This window comes from Notothenia rossii, assembly GCF_949606895.1.
Source record: "Notothenia rossii genome assembly, chromosome: 2".
NCBI classification, from domain to species: domain Eukaryota; kingdom Metazoa; phylum Chordata; class Actinopteri; order Perciformes; family Nototheniidae; genus Notothenia; species Notothenia rossii.
The window spans coordinates 95588510-95608169 of record NC_136904.1 but is presented as its reverse complement, the minus strand read 5'-3'; the positions used below and the strand labels follow the sequence as shown (position 1 = coordinate 95608169).

Genomic DNA, 19660 nt, shown 5'->3' with positions numbered 1-19660 from the left:
ATTCCTGTCCTTTCTTCTTACAAATAAAAAATAATGGGCATACCTCCACCCCTCGAAAGTTATACCTGTTGATGTCTCTGTCTCAGTCTGCAGCTCAACCCCTGAGACAGCTGCATGTGGACAAGTCGCGCAACTGTTACGCAAATATAAACCTGCGGTGGAAATCCCTCTAGTGACTTGAAATATTTAAAATGTTAAAAGTTAGACCATCACATTTAGCAATCTTATCTACCCCTGGAACTAGCTAAACTGGTTATAAATGTTTATTATTTACTGTCATGTCGGGTCACTCATTACTGGATCAGCGAGCTGCATGAGACACAGACGGGCTGTCAGGAGAGAGAGACAGGCTCTGCTTATTAAAGAGCAATTTGAAGGTTAGACACACCAGTGAATACATGTGTAGGAAAATGATGAATAAACTAGATTTTCAAAAAGATATACAGAAATATATTCTACAGTGACATCTGGCATCGTTTTTGTAAGACATTTTTACTTCCACATAAAAAAGCCTTCCTACGTGACCTCCCGCGTGTGACGTGACATGGGGGAGAGCGGCCGGTCTAAGGTACGAATAAACATGGATCACAATGCTAGTTTTGACACATAAGAGGTTGAAAATATATATTCAAATGTATATGATTATAATTATGAGCCTGCTAGGCTTCCAAGAGACCAGGAGCAGCCAAGGATTAGAATAAATAACGGCCATCAGAGAGAAATGGAGCTTTGGTGTGAGGAGAACCAGTGGAGAACTGGGCAGCTATCTTGGTGAGTGACCGGCGTTAGCTACAGAATGTTAGCTAACGTCACATCACTACATTGTGAAGTTAGCTATAATATATCAGGCAATAACTAAAGTAGCATTGATAATATAGTAACGTTACTGGCAGGACTGTTGATACTGATCCATAACAGAAACTAATGCGCAAGTATCAGCCGTATCTCGCGTTACCTAATGAAGAGTTTATCGCCGGCCACTAGAGGGCAGTGTCACTGCTGTCGCTGCCCGGTTATGCCGTGCTCTGACCCGGAAGTGCCGAGCGGCCATTTAGTTCAAACATTGTTCATGCACTCCGCCTCGAGTTGAGACGTTCGTCCACTCATTCATGTAAGACTGTTTCCACTATTATATTATACCATATATTATACTATATATATATTATACTATTATACTACTATACTCTGTTTCGTGGTATATATTTGTGTTGATTGAATTGCATGGATGTAATACTTTGTCAGCTTATCTTGCTGCATTATTCTGTTTTAGGGTGTCGTCATCCTTGTCAATAAATCACCGAAACTGACATTGAGGAGTGTGTTTCTTCACCTAATGCAACTCCACACTACGTCTTGAGGTGGTGAGTACCGGAGGTGAGGGAATGCTCCGGTTTTGGGACTAAATGAACATGGGATCACTCCGGTCATTGTACGTACTTCTTCTCAATGGAATATTAACGGTCAGATTGAATACAACATCGACCCAATTTCTCCAGTCAATGGCGGGAGAGTTTTGAAAGTGACAAAACATTGTTCCACACATTTAAAAACACTTAAACAATTAAACAATGTTTACCCATGCACCTTCCCTGGCTTGTAAAATGCGGTGATGCGCCCTGGAGGTATCCTACTATTTAAAACATGCATACCCAGGATTCAATCACTTTTCCTGATTGTGAAGCATTCTGTTGTCTGGGTGCGCTCTGTGGGGTCTCGCAGCCCGCTCCTCTCTGGCTCTGCTCCACGGCTCTATTCACAGCACTTTCCCCAGGTTTCAGAGACTTATTGCTGGGTAGAAAAGCCATGTGCATCACCCTGAACCTCTGCATGTGTTTGTGCCTGTGAGTCTGAGACCCTAACAGCAGTGACTCTGCGGTTTTTAACCTTCTTGTACATTTCGTGAGTCAAATTTTAACTAAATGGACAGATTTCCGTCCATTTCGTGATTCAAATGTTAACGAAATGGACAGATTTCCGTCCATATCAGCAGCTGTTGAATTAAAAACAGTTTAATGTCAATCACTGTAAGTTATATTCTTGTTTAAATAGACTTCTCTGTTTCATTTATTCTACTCTGTATAATTGTTCTGTAGTTATTGTAGCTAAAACGGCGATTTCTGAGAGATTTTAAAATCTCAGATCTGCTCAACTCCAGGCGTAACTCAGGTCTCAGTGAGTCACGCCCCTCAAGTGTGCATTCCAATAGGTAGGAAGACTCTGCTGATTGCGTGAAGTGCAACACGCTTCCCAGCTGAAAAACATTTTAAATAGCGCATTTCAAATCAGAATAACTCAGTGTGCTTCCAGACTCGGTGAGGACACTATCGATACTGACTCAGCAATCACTGTAAGTTATATTCTTGTTTAAATAGACTTCTCTGTTTCATTTATTCTACTCTGTATAATTGTTCTGTAGTTATTGTAGCTAAAACGGCGATTTCTGAGAGATTTTAAAATCTCAGATCTGCTCAACTCCAGGCGTAACTCAGGTCTCAGTGAGTCACGCCCCTCAAGTGTGCATTCCAATAGGTAGGAAGACTCTGCTGATTGCGTGAAGTGCAACACGCTTCCCAGCTGAAAAACATTTTAAATAGCGCATTTCAAATCAGAATAACTCAGTGTGCTTCCAGACTCGGTGAGGACACTATCGATACTGACTCAGCAATCACTGTAAGTTATATTCTTGTTTAAATAGACTTCTCTGTTTCATTTATTCTACTCTGTATAATTGTTCTGTAGTTATTGTAGCTAAAACGGCGATTTCTGAGAGATTTTAAAATCTCAGATCTGCTCAACTCCAGGCGTAACTCAGGTCTCAGTGAGTCACGCCCCTCAAGTGTGCATTCCAATAGGTAGGAAGACTCTGCTGTCGCCCATCAGCAGAAAATAGTTAACTAATTACAGCGGCGTGCCCCCAAAGCTGTGAGAACTGAGCAATCAGGTATCCATCTTAGGTTGCGTTTTCCTGGAGCGTCAGCTTCAGCGTCAGCCAGACGAAGACTGACAAAGACATTAAGAGTCCTGTGGGAGTCACGTGGGAGGCAAAGAGGAGGCAAATCGTACTCTGATTGCGCCAAGTATCGCTGGTGTTATTTAGTTTTATTCAATTCTCTTGGGTTCTCTAGCCCCTCATGCTATAATCATGTGTATTTTCTGCATTCCTGTTCATGTGTCTTCTCGCAATTATCACTGGCCCCGTGTTTCTCCTAATCGATCTCACCGGCCTGCTCTCGTCTATCCCACATGCTCCACTGAGATCCAACATCTCGTTTCAGGGGGCCTGTGGAACTGCCAGTCAGCTGTCCCTAAGGCTGACTTCATCTCTGGCTACGCTTCCCTGCAGTCTCTGGATTTCCTTGCTCTCACGGAGACCTGGATCACTCCATCCAACACATCCACCCCAGCAGCTCTCTCCACAGCATATTCCTTCTCCCATACACCCAGACCCTCTGGCAGAGGAGGTGGCACCGGTCTCCTGCTCTCTCCCAAATGGAGCTTTTCCCTCTTCAAGCTACCTAATTTCACTCCTTCCACCTTTGAATTCCATGCCGTCACAGTAACCCATCCTATACAATTAACCATTGTTGTTCTCTACCGTCCACCAGGCGCCTTGGGGGACTTCTTGGAGGAGTTAGATAATCTCCTCTCACACATCCCTGAAACTGGCCCTCCCGCTGTACTTCTCGGAGATTTCAACCTCCAGACAGGGAAGATATCTGAACTAACATCTCTGTTAACCACCTTTGCTTTCTCACTGTCTCCATCCCCACCAACTCATAAAGCTGGCAATGTCCTTGATCTCATATTCTCAAGGAACTGCTCTACTTCTAACCTCTCTGTAAACCCGCTCCACACATCCGATCACTTCTTCATTTCATTCTCTCTACCCCTTTCCAAACATAACAACCTAATCTCTTCTAACTCTGCTCCTGTCCGCCGTATCCTCCGTTCCCTCTCCCCCTCTACCTTTGCCTCATCGGTGCTCTCAGCCCTCCCTTCCTCTGACTCGTTCCAACTCCTGCCTCCAAACACTGCTGCAAAAACTCTCCTCTCGACTCTCTCATCCTCTCTGGACTTTCTCTGTCCTCTCACATCGCGGCCGGCTCGTCAGTCCCCTCCTGCTCCCTGGCTAAATGATGCACTGCGTGCTAATAGAACCATCCTTCGGGCAGCAGAGCGGAAATGGTGGAAATCCAAACACCATGACGACCTCCTAACCTATCAGGCTCTCCTCTCCTCTTTCTCTGCTTCCATCTCTCAGGCAAAAAGCACTTTCTTTCAAGATAAGATCCAATCTTCCTATTCCAATCCCAAAAAACTATTTTCTATCTTCTCCACCCTCTTGGACCCCCCCAAAGCACCTCCCCCCTCCTCCCTTCTGTCAAGCGACTTTGTTAACCATTTTGAAAAAAAGGTTGATGATATTCGCTCTTCTTTTTCTGACTCACCTTTACTCACCGCTGGGTCACCAGACCCTCCCTTCACCCACACACTGACCTCCTTCACCTCTGGGTCACCAGACCCTCCCTTCACCCACACACTGACCTCCTTCTCCCCTCTCTCTCCAAGTGAGGTTCTTACCCTCGTTACCTCTACCCGTCCTACCACCTGTTCTCTGGACCCTATCCCCTCAAACCTCCTTCAGACTATCGCTCCTGATATTCTACCATTTCTCACCCATTTCATCAACACTTCTCTAACTTCTGGTCACTTTCCAAACAGTCTCAAGTAGGCAAGAGTAAGCCCTCTCCTTAAGAAACCCACTCTCAACCCGTCTGATGTTATTAACTACAGGCCCGTCTCTCTCCTCCCGTTCCTGTCTAAAACACTTGAACGCGCTGTCTTTAAACAACTCTCCTCTTATCTCCATCAGAACAACCTTCTGGATCCGCACCAGTCTGGTTTCAAGGCAGGTCACTCAACAGAAACTGCTCTCCTTGCTGTCTCTGAGGAACTGCACACTGCTAAAGCAGCCTCCCTCTCCTCTGTCATCATCCTTCTGGACCTGTCTGCTGCATTCGACACGGTGAACCATCGGATCCTCCTTCGCACTGTCCAAGAACTTGGAGTTTCAGGCACTGCACTTTCCCTCCTCACCTCATACCTCAACGACCGCACCTACAGGGTTACTTGGAGAGGGTCCGAGTCCGACCCTTGTCAATTAACTACAGGGGTCCCTCAGGGCTCGGTTCTTGGTCCCCTCCTCTTCTCCCTGTACACAAACTCGCTCGGGTCTGCCATTAGCCCGCATGGTTTTTCATACCACTGCTACGCTGACGACACCCAACTAATTCTGTCCTTTCCCCGCTCAGAGACCCAGGTCGTCGCACGCATCTCTGCTTGCCTAGCAGACATCTCTCGGTGGATGTCTGCTCATCACCTCAAGCTCAACCTTGACAAGACTGAACTGCTCTTCCTTCCGGGAAAAGATTGTCCCACTCTTGACCTAACAATCAACATCGGCACCTCTGTTGTTTCCCCGACTCAGACTGCAAGGAATCTGGGTGTGGTCCTAGATAACAAACTGTCCTTCACTGCAAACATCGCTGCTACAACCCGCTGCTGCAGATACACGCTTTACAACATCAGGAGGATACGTCCCCAGCTGACCCAGACATCAGCGCAGATTCTGGTCCAGGCTCTCGTCATCTCACGCCTAGACTACTGCAACTCCCTCCTGGCTGGTCTACCTGCATGTGCCATCCGACCTCTGCAGCTCATCCAGAATGCAGCGGCTCGTCTGGTCTTCAACCTTCCCAAATTCTCCCACACCACACCGCTCCTCCGCTCCCTTCACTGGCTTCCAGTAACTGCTAGAATCCACTTCAAGACACTGGTACTTGCGTACCATGCTGCGAATGGATCTGGCCCTTCCTACATCCAGGACATGGTTAAACCGTACACCCCAGCACGTGCACTCCGCTCTGCATCAGCCAAACAGCTCGCTGCACCCGCACTGCGAGGGGGACCCAAGTTCCCGTCAGCAAAAACACGTGGGTTTGCTATCCTGGCTCCAAAATGGTGGAATGAGCTCCCCATTGAAATCAGGACAGCAGATAGCTTACACATCTTCCGACGCAAACTGAAAACTCATCTCTTTAGACTCCACTTCGAGCGATAGAATTACTAACAAAGCACTTATATACTAATAAAGGGCTGGCTTTCTAAATGCCAGTTGAGTAGCACTTGAAATGTTTGGCTCTATGAAACCTGATGTACTTATATGATTCTGTTTTCTTAAAGGTTGTATCTTCCTGGTCGAATTGTAAGTCGCTTTGGATAAAAGCGTCAGCTAAATGCAATGTAATGTAATGTAATGTAATGTAATGCACTTTTAACACTCATGTACATAGTTAATATGGTTCCCTAACACAATGCACATAGTCTGGAGCTCACTGGGGTCCTGCATATGCTTTAATCAGGCGTTTTAACACTTTTCCCCATGAAAATGATTTTTATTCACTATCATGGGGCTATATAAATCAAATTCCGGGTAATTCGGAGCACAATTGTACCTTTTACTATTTTAATTTATTTGTATTATATATGTTTGGGCTATAAAAGTGACATTTTTGGGTGATTTTGTCAGTTTATGGAGCTTATCCAACATATCCTGGAGGTTCCAGGCCGATTTTTCAAACATTCTCGAAAAAACGACTGAGTGCCAACGGAGAAGGGGCTCAACAAAGCTCAACCCTTCGGCGCTTCGGCCCAAAGCCCCGGACACTTTTCCACCCCCCCCCCCCATTGCAACTTACAATGGAGAGGGGAATCCAAGCCTCCCCTGCTCCGTCCCAAAAATTCATTCATCATTTTCAGACTACTGTCGGCACGAAATCGGAAACCCGGTTTTTGAGAGGACTCAGAAAAAAAACGACTGTGTAACATCATGGAGGAATTCATCCGCTCCATGTGCACTCTGGCTCGGATACATTTGTTGCCCGGAGACCCCCCAGCATGGTTCTTACCAAACTTTAAGTTTTTGAACTGGCCTCTGGAGGAATGCGAGGGGAGTTGGCAAGGGACTATGCAAGGCGCATTATGAGGCAATATTTTCGGATACTTTTTTTAATTTTCACCCTTTTTTTATGGATGAATTATTTTATTTATTTTAACTTTTTGCTCAATTTCACCCAATTTTGGCCGCCGCCTTGCCTGGAGGATAGGACCGAGAGATGACAGACTCTCTTGTGGGGTCATGAGGCACTATTTTCGGATACTTTTTTTTCATTTTCACCCTTTTTCTATGGATCTCCAACAAGTTAACTCAGACTTTTTTCTGATTTCTCACTGATCGAATGGCAAATGCGACCTGCCATCAGAGGGCCTCCGCCGGCCCGGCCTCGTGCCGGTGCTCTGGCGGTCGGTTCCTCCGACCTGCGGGTTCGACTCTGATGGCCGGGAGGGTGTGCTGCTCCCCCTAGACCCCCGATGCGTCCCCCTATTTTACAAACCCAAGTAAATCAGTTTAAGTGATTATGGAGGCGATGCCAGTACATTTTATGGCAAATTGACTTCGAGTCTGCTACCAGATCTGGCACGCTGAGAAGCGAATCCCTGATCTCCTTGACCTGATGGCTAGCAATCCGACCTCAATCATCCAGTACCTGCTATATGGCTATCTAACCCTCCATTGGAGCCTCCTGTATGGCCACCGTCCGGGTGTGTACGCAAACATGACCAACACAGAGGTCTTTGAGGCGGACAGAAGGGGAACTGCTGAGGGCTACATTATCCACGTGCAGGATCACAAGACTGCCAAGACATTTGGCGAAGCACAGCTGGTGCTTACAGTAAAGGAGTTTAGCTGGGTCATGCGGTGGATGGGGATAAAAGAGGGCTTGTCGGGTCCTCAGAATGAATTCTTCCTTTTCACAACGGGGAAGCATGCCTCCAAGAACCTGAACGCTCACTTGAAGAGGGCTTGGGCTGATGTTGGGCTAGAAACAGCCGTCACCTTCACCATCTTGCGCACTGCCCTGGCTGACAATATCAAGCATCACCAAGATCCAGAAAGCAGGTCGATTCTCGCCAGGTTTATGTGTCACGACGTAAGCACTGCAGACCGGTTCTACGCGAATACGCCTGGAATAAAGGAGGGATTGAAGATCCGCTCCATGTTCAGGGCGGCAGCAGCTGCAGCAGCATCATCAGAAGGAGGTCTACCACCGTCAGCTCCCTCCGAAGAGGACTCAGGGGCGGAGAGCAGCCATACCTCTACTTCAGGGCCGGTTGATACTGCTGATGAGGGGACAGGGGCCGTGGACTCAACCTTTTTTCCCCGGTGAACCGTACAAGTTAGACGGCTAATATGGCCCCCAGGCCCCCGCTAATCATGTTTTTATTATGTATATTCTGTATACTGTTTTTGTAAAAATCGTGTGATAATTAAATAAATAATAAAACATTAGTATAACCTTGAAGGTTCCCAGGTGTCAGACTATTTAAACAATGTTTACCCATGATTCAGACACCTTCCCTGGCTTGTAAAATGCGGTGATGCGCCCTGAAGGTATCAAACTATTTGAAACAACTTTTCTCCGCCTTTCAAACACTTATTCCTGGGTTATAGCCTGTGATTTTGCACGATATAATTTAACATGTAACTCTCCTGGAAATGCACATATTCTGTGCATTTCCAGGAGAGGTTACATGTTAAATTATATCGTGCAAAATGAAAGGCTACAACTCTCTTCCAGACGTTTAAAAACACTTTCCCCGAACATTTAAACATTATTTCTGGCTTGTAAAGTGCGGTGATGAGCCCTGGAGGTATCAGACTATTTAAAGGGTTACCAGGAGCATGAGAATATCCTCCAAAGAAGGGGTGTTGGTGCCGTGAATAAGGCAGAATATGGATGCCGATGTGCGGACGGTAAAGCACCGCAAAATCCACCCCCTTTAGGGTTACCAGGGGCATGAGGTTCTGTCGGGTGTGATCATCTGGGTTTAGTCCGTGGGGGAGTGCTTAAGTCCGGGGGCCCGGGGACTCACGGTACACAAGGTTATGGAAGTGCCACTGTTGCCGGAGGTCCTTAGTCCGTCCTTTGGGGCTCTGTCAGGGGCTACAGAGAGGTGGTTTTCCCGGTCCCTCTCCTGGAGGTATGAAATAACCTGAGCTCCATGTGAGGGAGCCGTGCTGGAGCTGCTTAGTCCGTCCTTTGGTGGTCTGTGAGGGGCTAATGAGAGGTGTTTTCCCCGGTCTATTTGATGGAAGTCTGACACGAGCAGAGTGTGCATGCTTTGAAACTAATCCACCCACGCTTAGCATGCTATTTTAGGGTATACATCGTACCTTGTCACCATGCACTGTGCTCCCTGGGACGACGCGCCCACCTGTGGGGACACATGAGAACTGCACTCAAATCACTTTGTGCTTTTTAAACAGTTTAACATATTTTTTTCCACATTTAAAAAACGCTTTCTGCCCTGGAAATCATTTCTAATCATTATTACCGTTATGGAGGGGCTGCAGGAACACTTTCCCCGCCTTGCAAACATTTATTCCTGGTTCAAATAATCAATTTGTTCCGCCTGCTTTCTGTCAGCACCTCTGCGGCTGTCGGATTAACACAGATGAATGCACTTTTAACACTCACGCAGCCAGAATTCCTGCTCTTTTCCTGGGTTACAAAGTGAGGTGACGCAGCCTGTCCTCTGAGTCTCCCCGCCTCTCATAGACTTATTTCTGGGTAAAAAAAGCCATGTGCTCCGCCCCCTGGATCTCTGCATGTGTGTGTGTGCCTGTGAGTCTGTGGCTACTGTCCACATGCCCGCATTAGGAGGCACTATTTTCGGATACATTTTCTCATTTTCACCACTTTTCATGTTTTTATTATGTATATTGTTATATTATTATTATTATTATTATTATTATTATTATTGTATATATGTATACTGTGTATACTGTTTTTGTAAAAATCATGTGATTATTAAATAAATAATAAAACATGAATATAACCTTGAAGTTTCCCAGGGGCAAATACAGTGCCAGGTGTCAGACTATTTAAACAATGTTTACCCAGGATTCAGACACCTTCCCTGGCTTGTAAAATGCGGTGATGCGCCCTGGAGGTATCAGACTATTTTAAACAACTTTTCCCCGCCTTTCAAACACTTGTTCCTGGCTTATAGCCTGTCATTTTGCAGGATATAATTTAACATGGAACCTCTCCTGGAAATGGACATACTCTGCGCATTTCCAGGAGAGGTTCCATGTTAAATGATATCCTGCAAAATGACAGGCAACAACTCTCTTCCAGACGTTTAAAAACACTTTTCCGACCATTTAAACATTATTTCTGGCTTGTAAAGTGCGGTGATGAGCCCTGACAGTATCAGACTATTTAAAGGGTTACCAGGAGCATGAGAATATCCTCCAAAGAAGGGGTGGTAGTATCATGAATAAGGCCGAATATGGATACCGATGTGCGGACGGTAAAGCACCGCAAAATCCACCCCTTTAGGTTAACCAGGGGCATGGAGTTCTCTAGGGTGTGAACATCTGGGTTTAGTCCGTGGGGGAGTGCTTAAGTCCGGGAGTCCGGGGACTCACGGTGTGCAAGGTTATGGAGGTGCCCATGTCAGGGACACATGCTGGAGGTCTGTGGTCCGTCCTTTGGGGGTCTTGGAGGGGCCACAGAGAGGAGATTTCCCCGGTCTCTGTCCTGGATGAGTGAAATAAACAGAGTCTCCATGTCAGGGACACATGCTGGAGGTCTCTCTCCCGAGAGTGGACGTCCATTGCCTGTAAATTGGTCTAACATTAGGTCTGTCACTTTGGCTAACCGCACCACTGTCTGTCGTCTCCCGCAAGTGGACATCCATTGCCCCTAAATAGGGTTGGGGCCGTGTGATGGTGGGGAGGGAAGCGCAGCTGCTCCAGGAAACCTCCTCCTCGGGGCTGGGACGGGTCTGCCCGCTGAGACGGCTGGTGGTCGGGGCTCCTCTTTCATGCTCCGCCGGGGAAGCGAGAGGTGGTCCTCCGCAAGGACGACGGCTGCTTCCAGGTTGGCGGGGCGATGGCACTGGACCCAATTCGCCGTCGAAGATGGCAGGCCGGCGATTAACTGCTCCAGCGCCACCTGCTCGACGACTTCCTCAGCGGAGCGCACCCCCGGCTGGAGCCAGCGGCTCGCTGCATCCAGGAGCCGCTGCGCGTAGGAGAAGGGCCGGTCAGCGTCCTCGAAGGGGAGGGCCCGGAACCGGCGGCGATGTCCCTCTGGCGTGCTGCCAAGCCGGTCCAGGATGGCCTTTCTCAGATGCCGGTACACATGCCGAGAGGCTGCTGGCAGGCTGTGGGCGGCTAGCTGCGCACTCCCAGATAGCAGAGGCAATAGCCGCGCTGCCCACTCCTCCTCCGGCCACCCGCACGCCGCCGCTGTGCCCTCAAATATGTCCAGGTATGCCTCCGGATCATCCTCTGCCGTCAATTTCTGGAGGGCAATTGAAGGCGGTCGGGCCGGGTTGGTAGCGGGATCGGCCTCCCGAGCGGCCGGACGCTGCAGCAGCTCCCGTAGGAGAGCCCGGTCCTCGCGCTGGCTCGAGGCGATCCCGAGCAGAGCCTCGCTCTGCTGTCGCTGTAGTGCTGTGGTGGTCTCCTGCATGTGAGCGAGACATTGGAGGGCCTGACCCAGCGGGGTTTCTCCTTCCGACATCAGGTCCCTGTTCAGGTGCCACTGCGAGCCTCTCCGCTCACACAGGGTTCAAACAGGGACGGAAAGAGCAGGTTGGTTGACCACAGGCGTTTATTATCTCCAAACAATAATATGCGCGGGTCTCAAACGTTGCCCGGGTGGGAAACTTCACAGGTCCTTTGGCAACCTTCCAGGATCCCGCCTACTGCATAACAGAACAGAACCAGGTTACGACATGCTTTTCTTCCCGCACTGATTACCTGATTCCGATCAGTTGTCTGGCCTCCGGCCGAGCCGCTCCCTTCACTCCAGCAGCCAGCGCCCAAACCACACCCCGCTGCCACACTGTTCATCATAGTATTTGCATTTATCATCAGAAACACTAGCAGTGCAATGCAAATGAAGAGCTTCCATAAACACAGCCAGTGAGGAGACACGCTGACGGGCCAAACGCAACAGTTTCTGAGAATCAGGAAATGTTGCCAGCCATTGATACACATACAACAATTCTTCGTCCAATGAGAGCTTTTGGACCACCATAGGAGATGGTCTTCTGACTTTTAGACCCTCATTTGTAGAAATGAGATCAAGGCCAAACCGGAGGATCAGATCTCTGCCCAATAAATGTATAGGGCAGACAGATGACAGAAGAAAACTGTGTTTTACTGATGTGGGAAATGGATGGCTGGCATCACCGTTATCTCTACACTGAATTGGTACAGAAAACTTCTCCTTTACAGTCACACCAGCAGCTCCTATTGAGTGGATAACTCTACCACTAAATTTACAATTTGGCAAATCTGCCAGTTTTACTACAGAATGTGTAGCCCCAGAATCAACCAAAAATGTAACATCAACACCCATGATAGCCAGAGTTAGTGTGGGAGATTTCTTAAATGCTGTTTCAGTGTCATATTTCAAATATGTACCCTCTTTAACTACAGGCATGTTTTCTAATTTTTCTAATGTATCAATAGCTTGCACGATGTGTGTGTTTGTGGCACTTCCCTGTTTTGATGCTGCAGGCAGAGGTCCCGTCTCACTCGACCGAATTCCCTCCTCTTCCACCACCTCCTCCCGCGGACGATGTCAGTTTGAAGAATTGTCATTGTTTTGAGCAGATTGAGTGTCTTTCTTTTGGGTGTTCTTCGGACATTCAGCGATAAAGTGACCCATTTCACCGCAGTGGAAGCACCATTATTGCCAGTGTGGTTGCCTCCTCGTCCTCTGCCTTTTCCTCTGAAACCTCCATGGCCTCGGACACCTCCCCTGCCTCTTTGGCCCCCCCTGCCACAGCCGTCTCCTTGGGGTTGGTGTGACCAGGCGGTTGTAACGGCTTGGACCATGGTAAGTTGGGCCTTGTTTTTTCGGTCGCGGCGTTTGTCGTTTTTCTGCCTCTGCTGGATCCCCACCCACGGCACCGGCGTCCAGATGGTTTGGGTCTCGATACGCCAGGGGAGGTGGATGGACCTGAGGGTGGAACGGAAATCCGTGGTCGAGGAGAGGGTCCCTCGTACCTGTAAGAGACGGATACAGAGAAGTGGATGTCTGGTGGAATGGATTGTGTTATTTCGGACAACATTTATTTTCCCTTTTTCCTTCACTTTCATCATCTACCTTTATTTTCTTTATTGCCGAGGCCAACTGCCTCCTTTCACGCCATTCTGCTTCACCCTCCCAGTATTTTAACCACTTTCTGTGACTTTCTATCTTTTCTAACTCTTTTACTTTAATTGTACTCTTCTTTCTCATTCCATCTTCACACTCTTGTAATTTGTCCTTTAGGTCTTTGATTTTTAATTTACTCAAAGATCCTCCCTTTGGTAATCCGAACATTTCCGTCCATATATTTAATTTAGACAGACTGCTTTCACCATATTTTGCTCGCATGACATCTACAATTGGGCCCTCAGGAGGCTCTGCCCCCTTACTTTGCTTTGTCCCCATGGAGAAAGTCTTTAAGTGTTACCAAAACACCCCGTGTTACCAAAACACAATTTTTCACCCGTTGGTGATGTGATATTTGTTCCCCAGTACAAATCACACAAAAACTGATCGTAAAACCTTTTACGACGGATATACCAAATATCCTACTTTTGAGCAACCAGCTTAATAAATGTCATGGAGGATATTTAACTTTAACTTTTAAACAATTAGAATTTGTACATCTCACCAGATATTTTAGAGGAATTGAGTTCGTTGGATCTCGTGAAGTCAATCAGTTTCACTCAGGCGCTGGTCCTCTCGTCCCGTAACACTTCCTGTTGAGGTAGAGGAGAATCCGAGGATCCCGGCGGCCAACCACCAGCGTCCCTGGGTGTCCCCGATGGAGCTTTCAGAGATCCCACTCTTCTGACACCAATTTGTTGTGGATATTTTAAACTCGTCAATACTGTAAAGATGTACAATGAGAGTAATCAATAATAAACTGGTGAAAGCAGGCAGCATTGTCTTTCTGGATCTTTATTCGAGGCGCCTCGAAGGTACATGTCTCACAGAGTATAGAGTAGTCTGCAGGAGTGCACACAGGGTATAATGTGTGTGTGTGTGTTTTATAGAGGACTGTTGCTGTGCAGGAAGTAATAAAGATAAGACTTTCTTTAGAAAACTGTTATCTTACAATGCTCCTTTAGGGAGGGCCGCATCCTCCAGGTACGACCTTGGAGGGATGCTACGTTGTGGTACAACAGGTCGAGTTGCTCCAATACAATTTCTAAGCATAATATAATCATTTGGTTTTACCATATAAAGTAACAATAAAGAAATTGCCACTACAAAACGTATTAGCTTAGACCCAGGTGATTAGCACCTGTAGACCAGCTACAGCTGTGTGTGTGCAGCTTTCCTCATTCCTATTTTGTACCACGTGTAACGTGAGGGTTTGTTTCCTTATAAACTTCCTTTTGAAGTTCTCTCCTGTGTTGCATCAGCTGGTGGCCGTTGTTGTTTCCCGCTGCTTGCTTGTCCTTTTGTAGCCACCTGCTGTAATAAAGCCACTTATAATTGTTACCAATTCTACTCTGGTCGTGTTGTTCCCTTTGGTACCCCTAGCCCAATAGGAAACGTAACAATCCTTTCTGGCCGATTTATCCTCCCAGTTAATGTTAAAATCACCCATTATAATAACTTCTTTGTTGAAATTAGATTCTCTTAATAACTTCTTAAAATGTTCATAAAAAATATTATTTGAAGATGGAGGCCTATAAATTACAATAAGAACAAATGACATTTGTGGTGACAGAGTTTTATTACCACCGATAGTTTCCAATCCCTTACAATTTGACCACTGTATTTCATTGCAGGGAATACTGTCCTTGACATAAATCATAACCCCGCCTCCTTTTGAGCCGCGTCTATCTCTCCCGTAAATGTTAAAACCCGGTACGTGAAAGGCTGCTGTGGGGGCGGACTCATGAAGCCAGGTCTCGGATAAACACAAAAAGTCTAAATTGGAATCCATTAAAAGATGATGGACTTGCTCAGTTTTAGATTTGATGCTTCTTATGTTCAGATGTCCCCCTAAAAGGCCTGATGGCTTAGCTTTGGGATCTCAGACTGTTCTTGAGTTATTGACGGTCTGAAAGAAATTCCGGTTCTGGTTCTTTCTGATTGCCGGGTTTACCTGCTTCCTGTTTACATTTGGAGTGTTAATGTTTCCAAATGCACGTGGATTATTACAGCCAGAGAAAGTGTTGTTTTGAGTGTCATGCGGTGGTACAGCAGCGTCCCCCTTGCCCCTCACGGTGGTCCATCGTTGTCGGTCAACCCCGAACAGCGCCGCTCCGCTCAGCCCACAGCCAGCCGCCTCGACCTCCGCTGCTCTCCCGACACCCGGGGTAAGCCAAACATCACTCCGTGGGAAAGTTGTATTGAGTGTGCCGACCGCGGTGATGTTGGCTGCAGCGTGGTTTGGACCAGGACACGGATGAAAATCTCCAAATAGCAGCAGACAGATTGTGATGAACAGTGCGTTGCTTTGTTGAAGTCGAGTTGGTGGCTTTGTACTTTTTTTCAGTTGTTTGGACAGAGACGGGAGAATGAGAGACACTGCTAGAGTGTGCTTCCCATGTCCAAAGTTTCCATGATTTTGGTTAGTTTGCTGGTGCAGCAGATCAGCATTGTTTGCATAATTGTAGCGGGTTGATGTCAACGGGTCTTAAGAAATTCGAAAGTAATAAATATATCAAGAGAGCCGTGACTACACCTGCCTCACCTGCTGACGCCATTTTCAACAGATGATGTTGATGAACCCAATTACCAGTACTTTCTACTTCTTACATGTTGAACACAAATACCAGTACTTTCTACTTCTTACATGTTGAACACAAATACCAGTACTTTCTACTTCTCACATGTTGAACTCAAATACCTGTACTTTCTACTTCTTACATGTTGAACACAAATACCAGTACTTTCTACTTCTTACATGTTGAACTCAAATACCTGTACTTTCTACTTCTTACATTTTGAACCCAAATACCTGTACTTTCTACTTCTTACATGTTGAACTCAAATACATGTACTTTCTACTTCTTAAATTTTGAACAAAATTACCTGTACTTTCTACTTTTTACATTTTGAACACAAATACCTGTACTTTCTACTTCTTACATTTTGAACCCAAATACCTGTACTTTCTACTTCTTACATGTTGAACCCAAATACCTGTACTTTCTACTTCTTAAATTTTGAACAAAATTACCTGTACTTTCTACTTTTTACATTTTGAACACAAATACCTGTACTTTCTACTTCTTACATTTTGAACACAAATACCTGTACTTTCTACTTCTTACATTTTGAACCCAAATACCTGTACTTTCTACTTCTTACATGTTGAACCCAAATACCTGTACTTTCTACTTCTTACATGTTGAACACAAATACCTGTACTTTCTACTTCTTACATGTTGAACACAAATACCTGTACTTTCTACTTCTTACATGTTGAACACAAATACCTGTACTTTCTACTTCTTACATGTTGAACACAAATACCTGTACTTTCTACTTCTTACATGTTGAACCCAAATACCTGAACTTTCTACTTCTTACATGTTGAACTCAAATACCTGTACTTTCTACTTCTTACATGTTGAACCCAAATACCTGTACTTTCTACTTCTTACATTTTGAACACAAATACCTGTACTTTCTACTTCTTACATGTTGAACACAAATACCTGTACTTTCTACTTCTTACATGTTGAACTCAAATACCTGTACTTTCTACTTCTTACATGTTGAACACAAATACCCGTACTTTCTACTTCTTACATGTTGAACACAAATACCTGTACTTTCTACTTCTCACATCTTCCAAACAGGCTGGTTCCTTTAGTTTGAATTTGTGTTTGGTGGAGTGATCATTATTATTTAGTCCTTGCGTGCCTATTGATTTGAACACGATCCGTGTATCCATCTGGTCTTCTCTAAAGAAGAGGGACCAATGAAAACGAAAAAACCTCTGTGTTTATTTGGGTGGATTTTCCATATCTTGCTCGATTTTGATGATTGACATCTCTTTCTAACCGTCAGAGCCAATGGAATCGAGGGGAACTCCCACATACACATTACCAAATAAGGAGTGAGAGTGACGAATAGCCAAAACCGGAAGCTGCGATAACTCTGGTGGCTAACATCAGCAGCTAACTTTTACTCTCCAATTTTTACATAAAAATGCAATTATTGATTATAAATAATTTTTTCAAAGCGACAGACACATTATCAACCTATGGATTAACCGATTCAGCTGCGTTTTTTTTCGTTTTAATGCCATTGAACACGTCTTTTGATCAGATTGACAGCTACTTTGAGACGATCTCCCGTAAAAGCTCCCTAGTTCGGATCACTCAGTGATGATATATATACCTATATAATCTGTGGAACCTCAGCTTTAATCGGATATATTGTATGTGCAGCTACGATAAGTAATAAGGGTATCTTTATCTTGAATTCTGTGCCAAAGTGCGTTTGCATTTTTCGCTCAGGGGTCATTTAGATGCTTCTTATGAGACCCGTGTTTTGTTTTGGTAAAAATGGTTTGTATCGTCAGTTAGCTGAGATTCTTCCCGTTAATCTGGTATAACACATTAATAGGTTCTTAAATATTAAGATGCCCTGAGACACAGTGTCGGGGAAAAAAAAAAAGACCCGCCGAAGGGGCCTTTGGGGCTTAACAGGTTAAAACAGCTGCTAGTTCTGGGTACTTTTTACTGAAGTACATTTCAAAGCCCTCTTTACTTTTACTTGAGGAAAGAAGTTTAGTCAGTACTTCTACTTTCACCAGAGTATTTTTAAACACGAGTATCTGTCTACTTGAGTAAAAGATGTGTGTACTTTTGCCATCTCTGAATTTAAGATAAGATAAACATTAAGATAATACCAAAAAACCCACACACACCAACATTAAAAATACCAAACACCAACACCTTGAAAAGAGAGTTACAATTATTTATTCGACAAATTACATTACATTACATACAGTACCATTTAGCTGATGCTTTTATCCAAAGCGAGGTACAATAAGTGCAAAACCATAAAGAATCAAACTCCGAACAATAAGGAAAGTGCAGATATTTGCACTTCAAGCATCATACAAGGGAAGTGGTGAATCAGTTACAGGGCCTTAATTAACTCAATAAGTGCTTCGAGTTTTTTAAAAGTTTTTTTGAAATAAAACAGATAAATGATAAAAGCACTAAAACGGAACACATACACAAAAATGATTGCGAGTAATAGGAGTGGCGAACAACCCCAGTCCCAGCTTAAGGCCTCAGATCAGACCAAATTGTGGTCAATATAACACTTTTATTCGCACCATTAGGAATGTTTTTTATTGTTGATTATTTTATACTATAACCTGATCAGCTGTCTCTGCGGCAGCTCAGCAGCCTCTTCACATGCGTGAACACCTCCTTTAACTTCAGTCCGTACACCACGGGGTTCAGTACAGTGGGTGTTATCAGGATCAAAATGGAGGGGATGATGGTGGAGTCAGATTTTCTGTTGCTCTGCAGGCGGCGGAGCAGCAGGTCTACGCAGACGCTGATGGAAAAGTTAAAGAAGACGAGCAGGTGAGGAAGACAGGTTTGTAGAGCTTTGCTGCTGAAGCTACGTGAGCGCCGCAGGCAGATGAAGATGATCCTAGCGTAGGAGAAGAGAATGAAGGCGGCAGGCAGGAAGACGTTAGTTGCTGTGATCAGCAGAATGTATAGTCCAGTCAGCTGCGCTTCAGCACCACCACAGCTCAGGCTCACAAGGCTGTAGATGTCGCAGTAGGCCCTGTCGAGCTGTGCGCTGCAGAGCAGTAAGCGGCTAATCAGCAGCATTGAGACTACCACTAGAATAACAGGCAGCATCCAGCAGAGAAGCAGCATCAGCACCACCTTGGCAGGAGTTAGCAGCACAGCGTAGTGCATCGGGTGGCAGATGGACAGGTAGCGGTCAAAGGCCATGGCCGACAACAGCATGAAGCTAGCTCCACCAAGAGAGTTAACAAAGAAACCCTGGCACAGACAAAAAGTCCGGGACACCTGCACCAAGCCGGAGCCGGACAGCAACAGATCTGACAGAAGTTTAGGATAAATCAGTGTGCCGGCTGTGAGAGAGTTCAGCAGAGATGATGCCACGAAGGCAAACATGGGCCGGTGAAGAGCTCTCTGCGAACAGATGATATAAATCACCAGAGAGTCACTGAACAACACGAAGAGGTACAGCAACAAAAACACGAAGAATAAGAGCGAGCTGTGGCCAGACAGCGAGGAGAAACCGACCAGCGTCAGGGACGAGGTCACGTTAAACCCTGCTGACGTCATGAGGAGACCCCAACAAACAACACGCTGTGACCTCAGGTCAACAACAACAACAGTAACAACAACAGAGCTCACCAACCTGTTAACATCTAAATAAAGGATATAACATTAGTTTATATCACATTGACATATACAGCAGTAATAAGGAAACTGGAATATTTAGAACACACATTTATTTAACATTCATATTTAAAACGTGTCTTCATAGAA

General features: G+C 45.6%; 1 protein-coding gene across 1 annotated transcript; it reads right to left on the bottom strand.

Moving 5' to 3' along the window:
- Nucleotides 1-18502: 18502 nt before the first annotated feature.
- On the bottom strand, nt 18503-19453 carry LOC307029787 (olfactory receptor 6N2-like; the record flags this gene model as incomplete). The annotated part of the gene is made up of 1 exon (XM_079665870.1): nt 18503-19453. One exon carries the CDS (start codon nt 19451-19453, stop codon nt 18503-18505), a length of 951 nt encoding a protein of 316 aa, XP_079521996.1.
- Between the last annotated feature and the right edge of the window lie 207 nt (nt 19454-19660).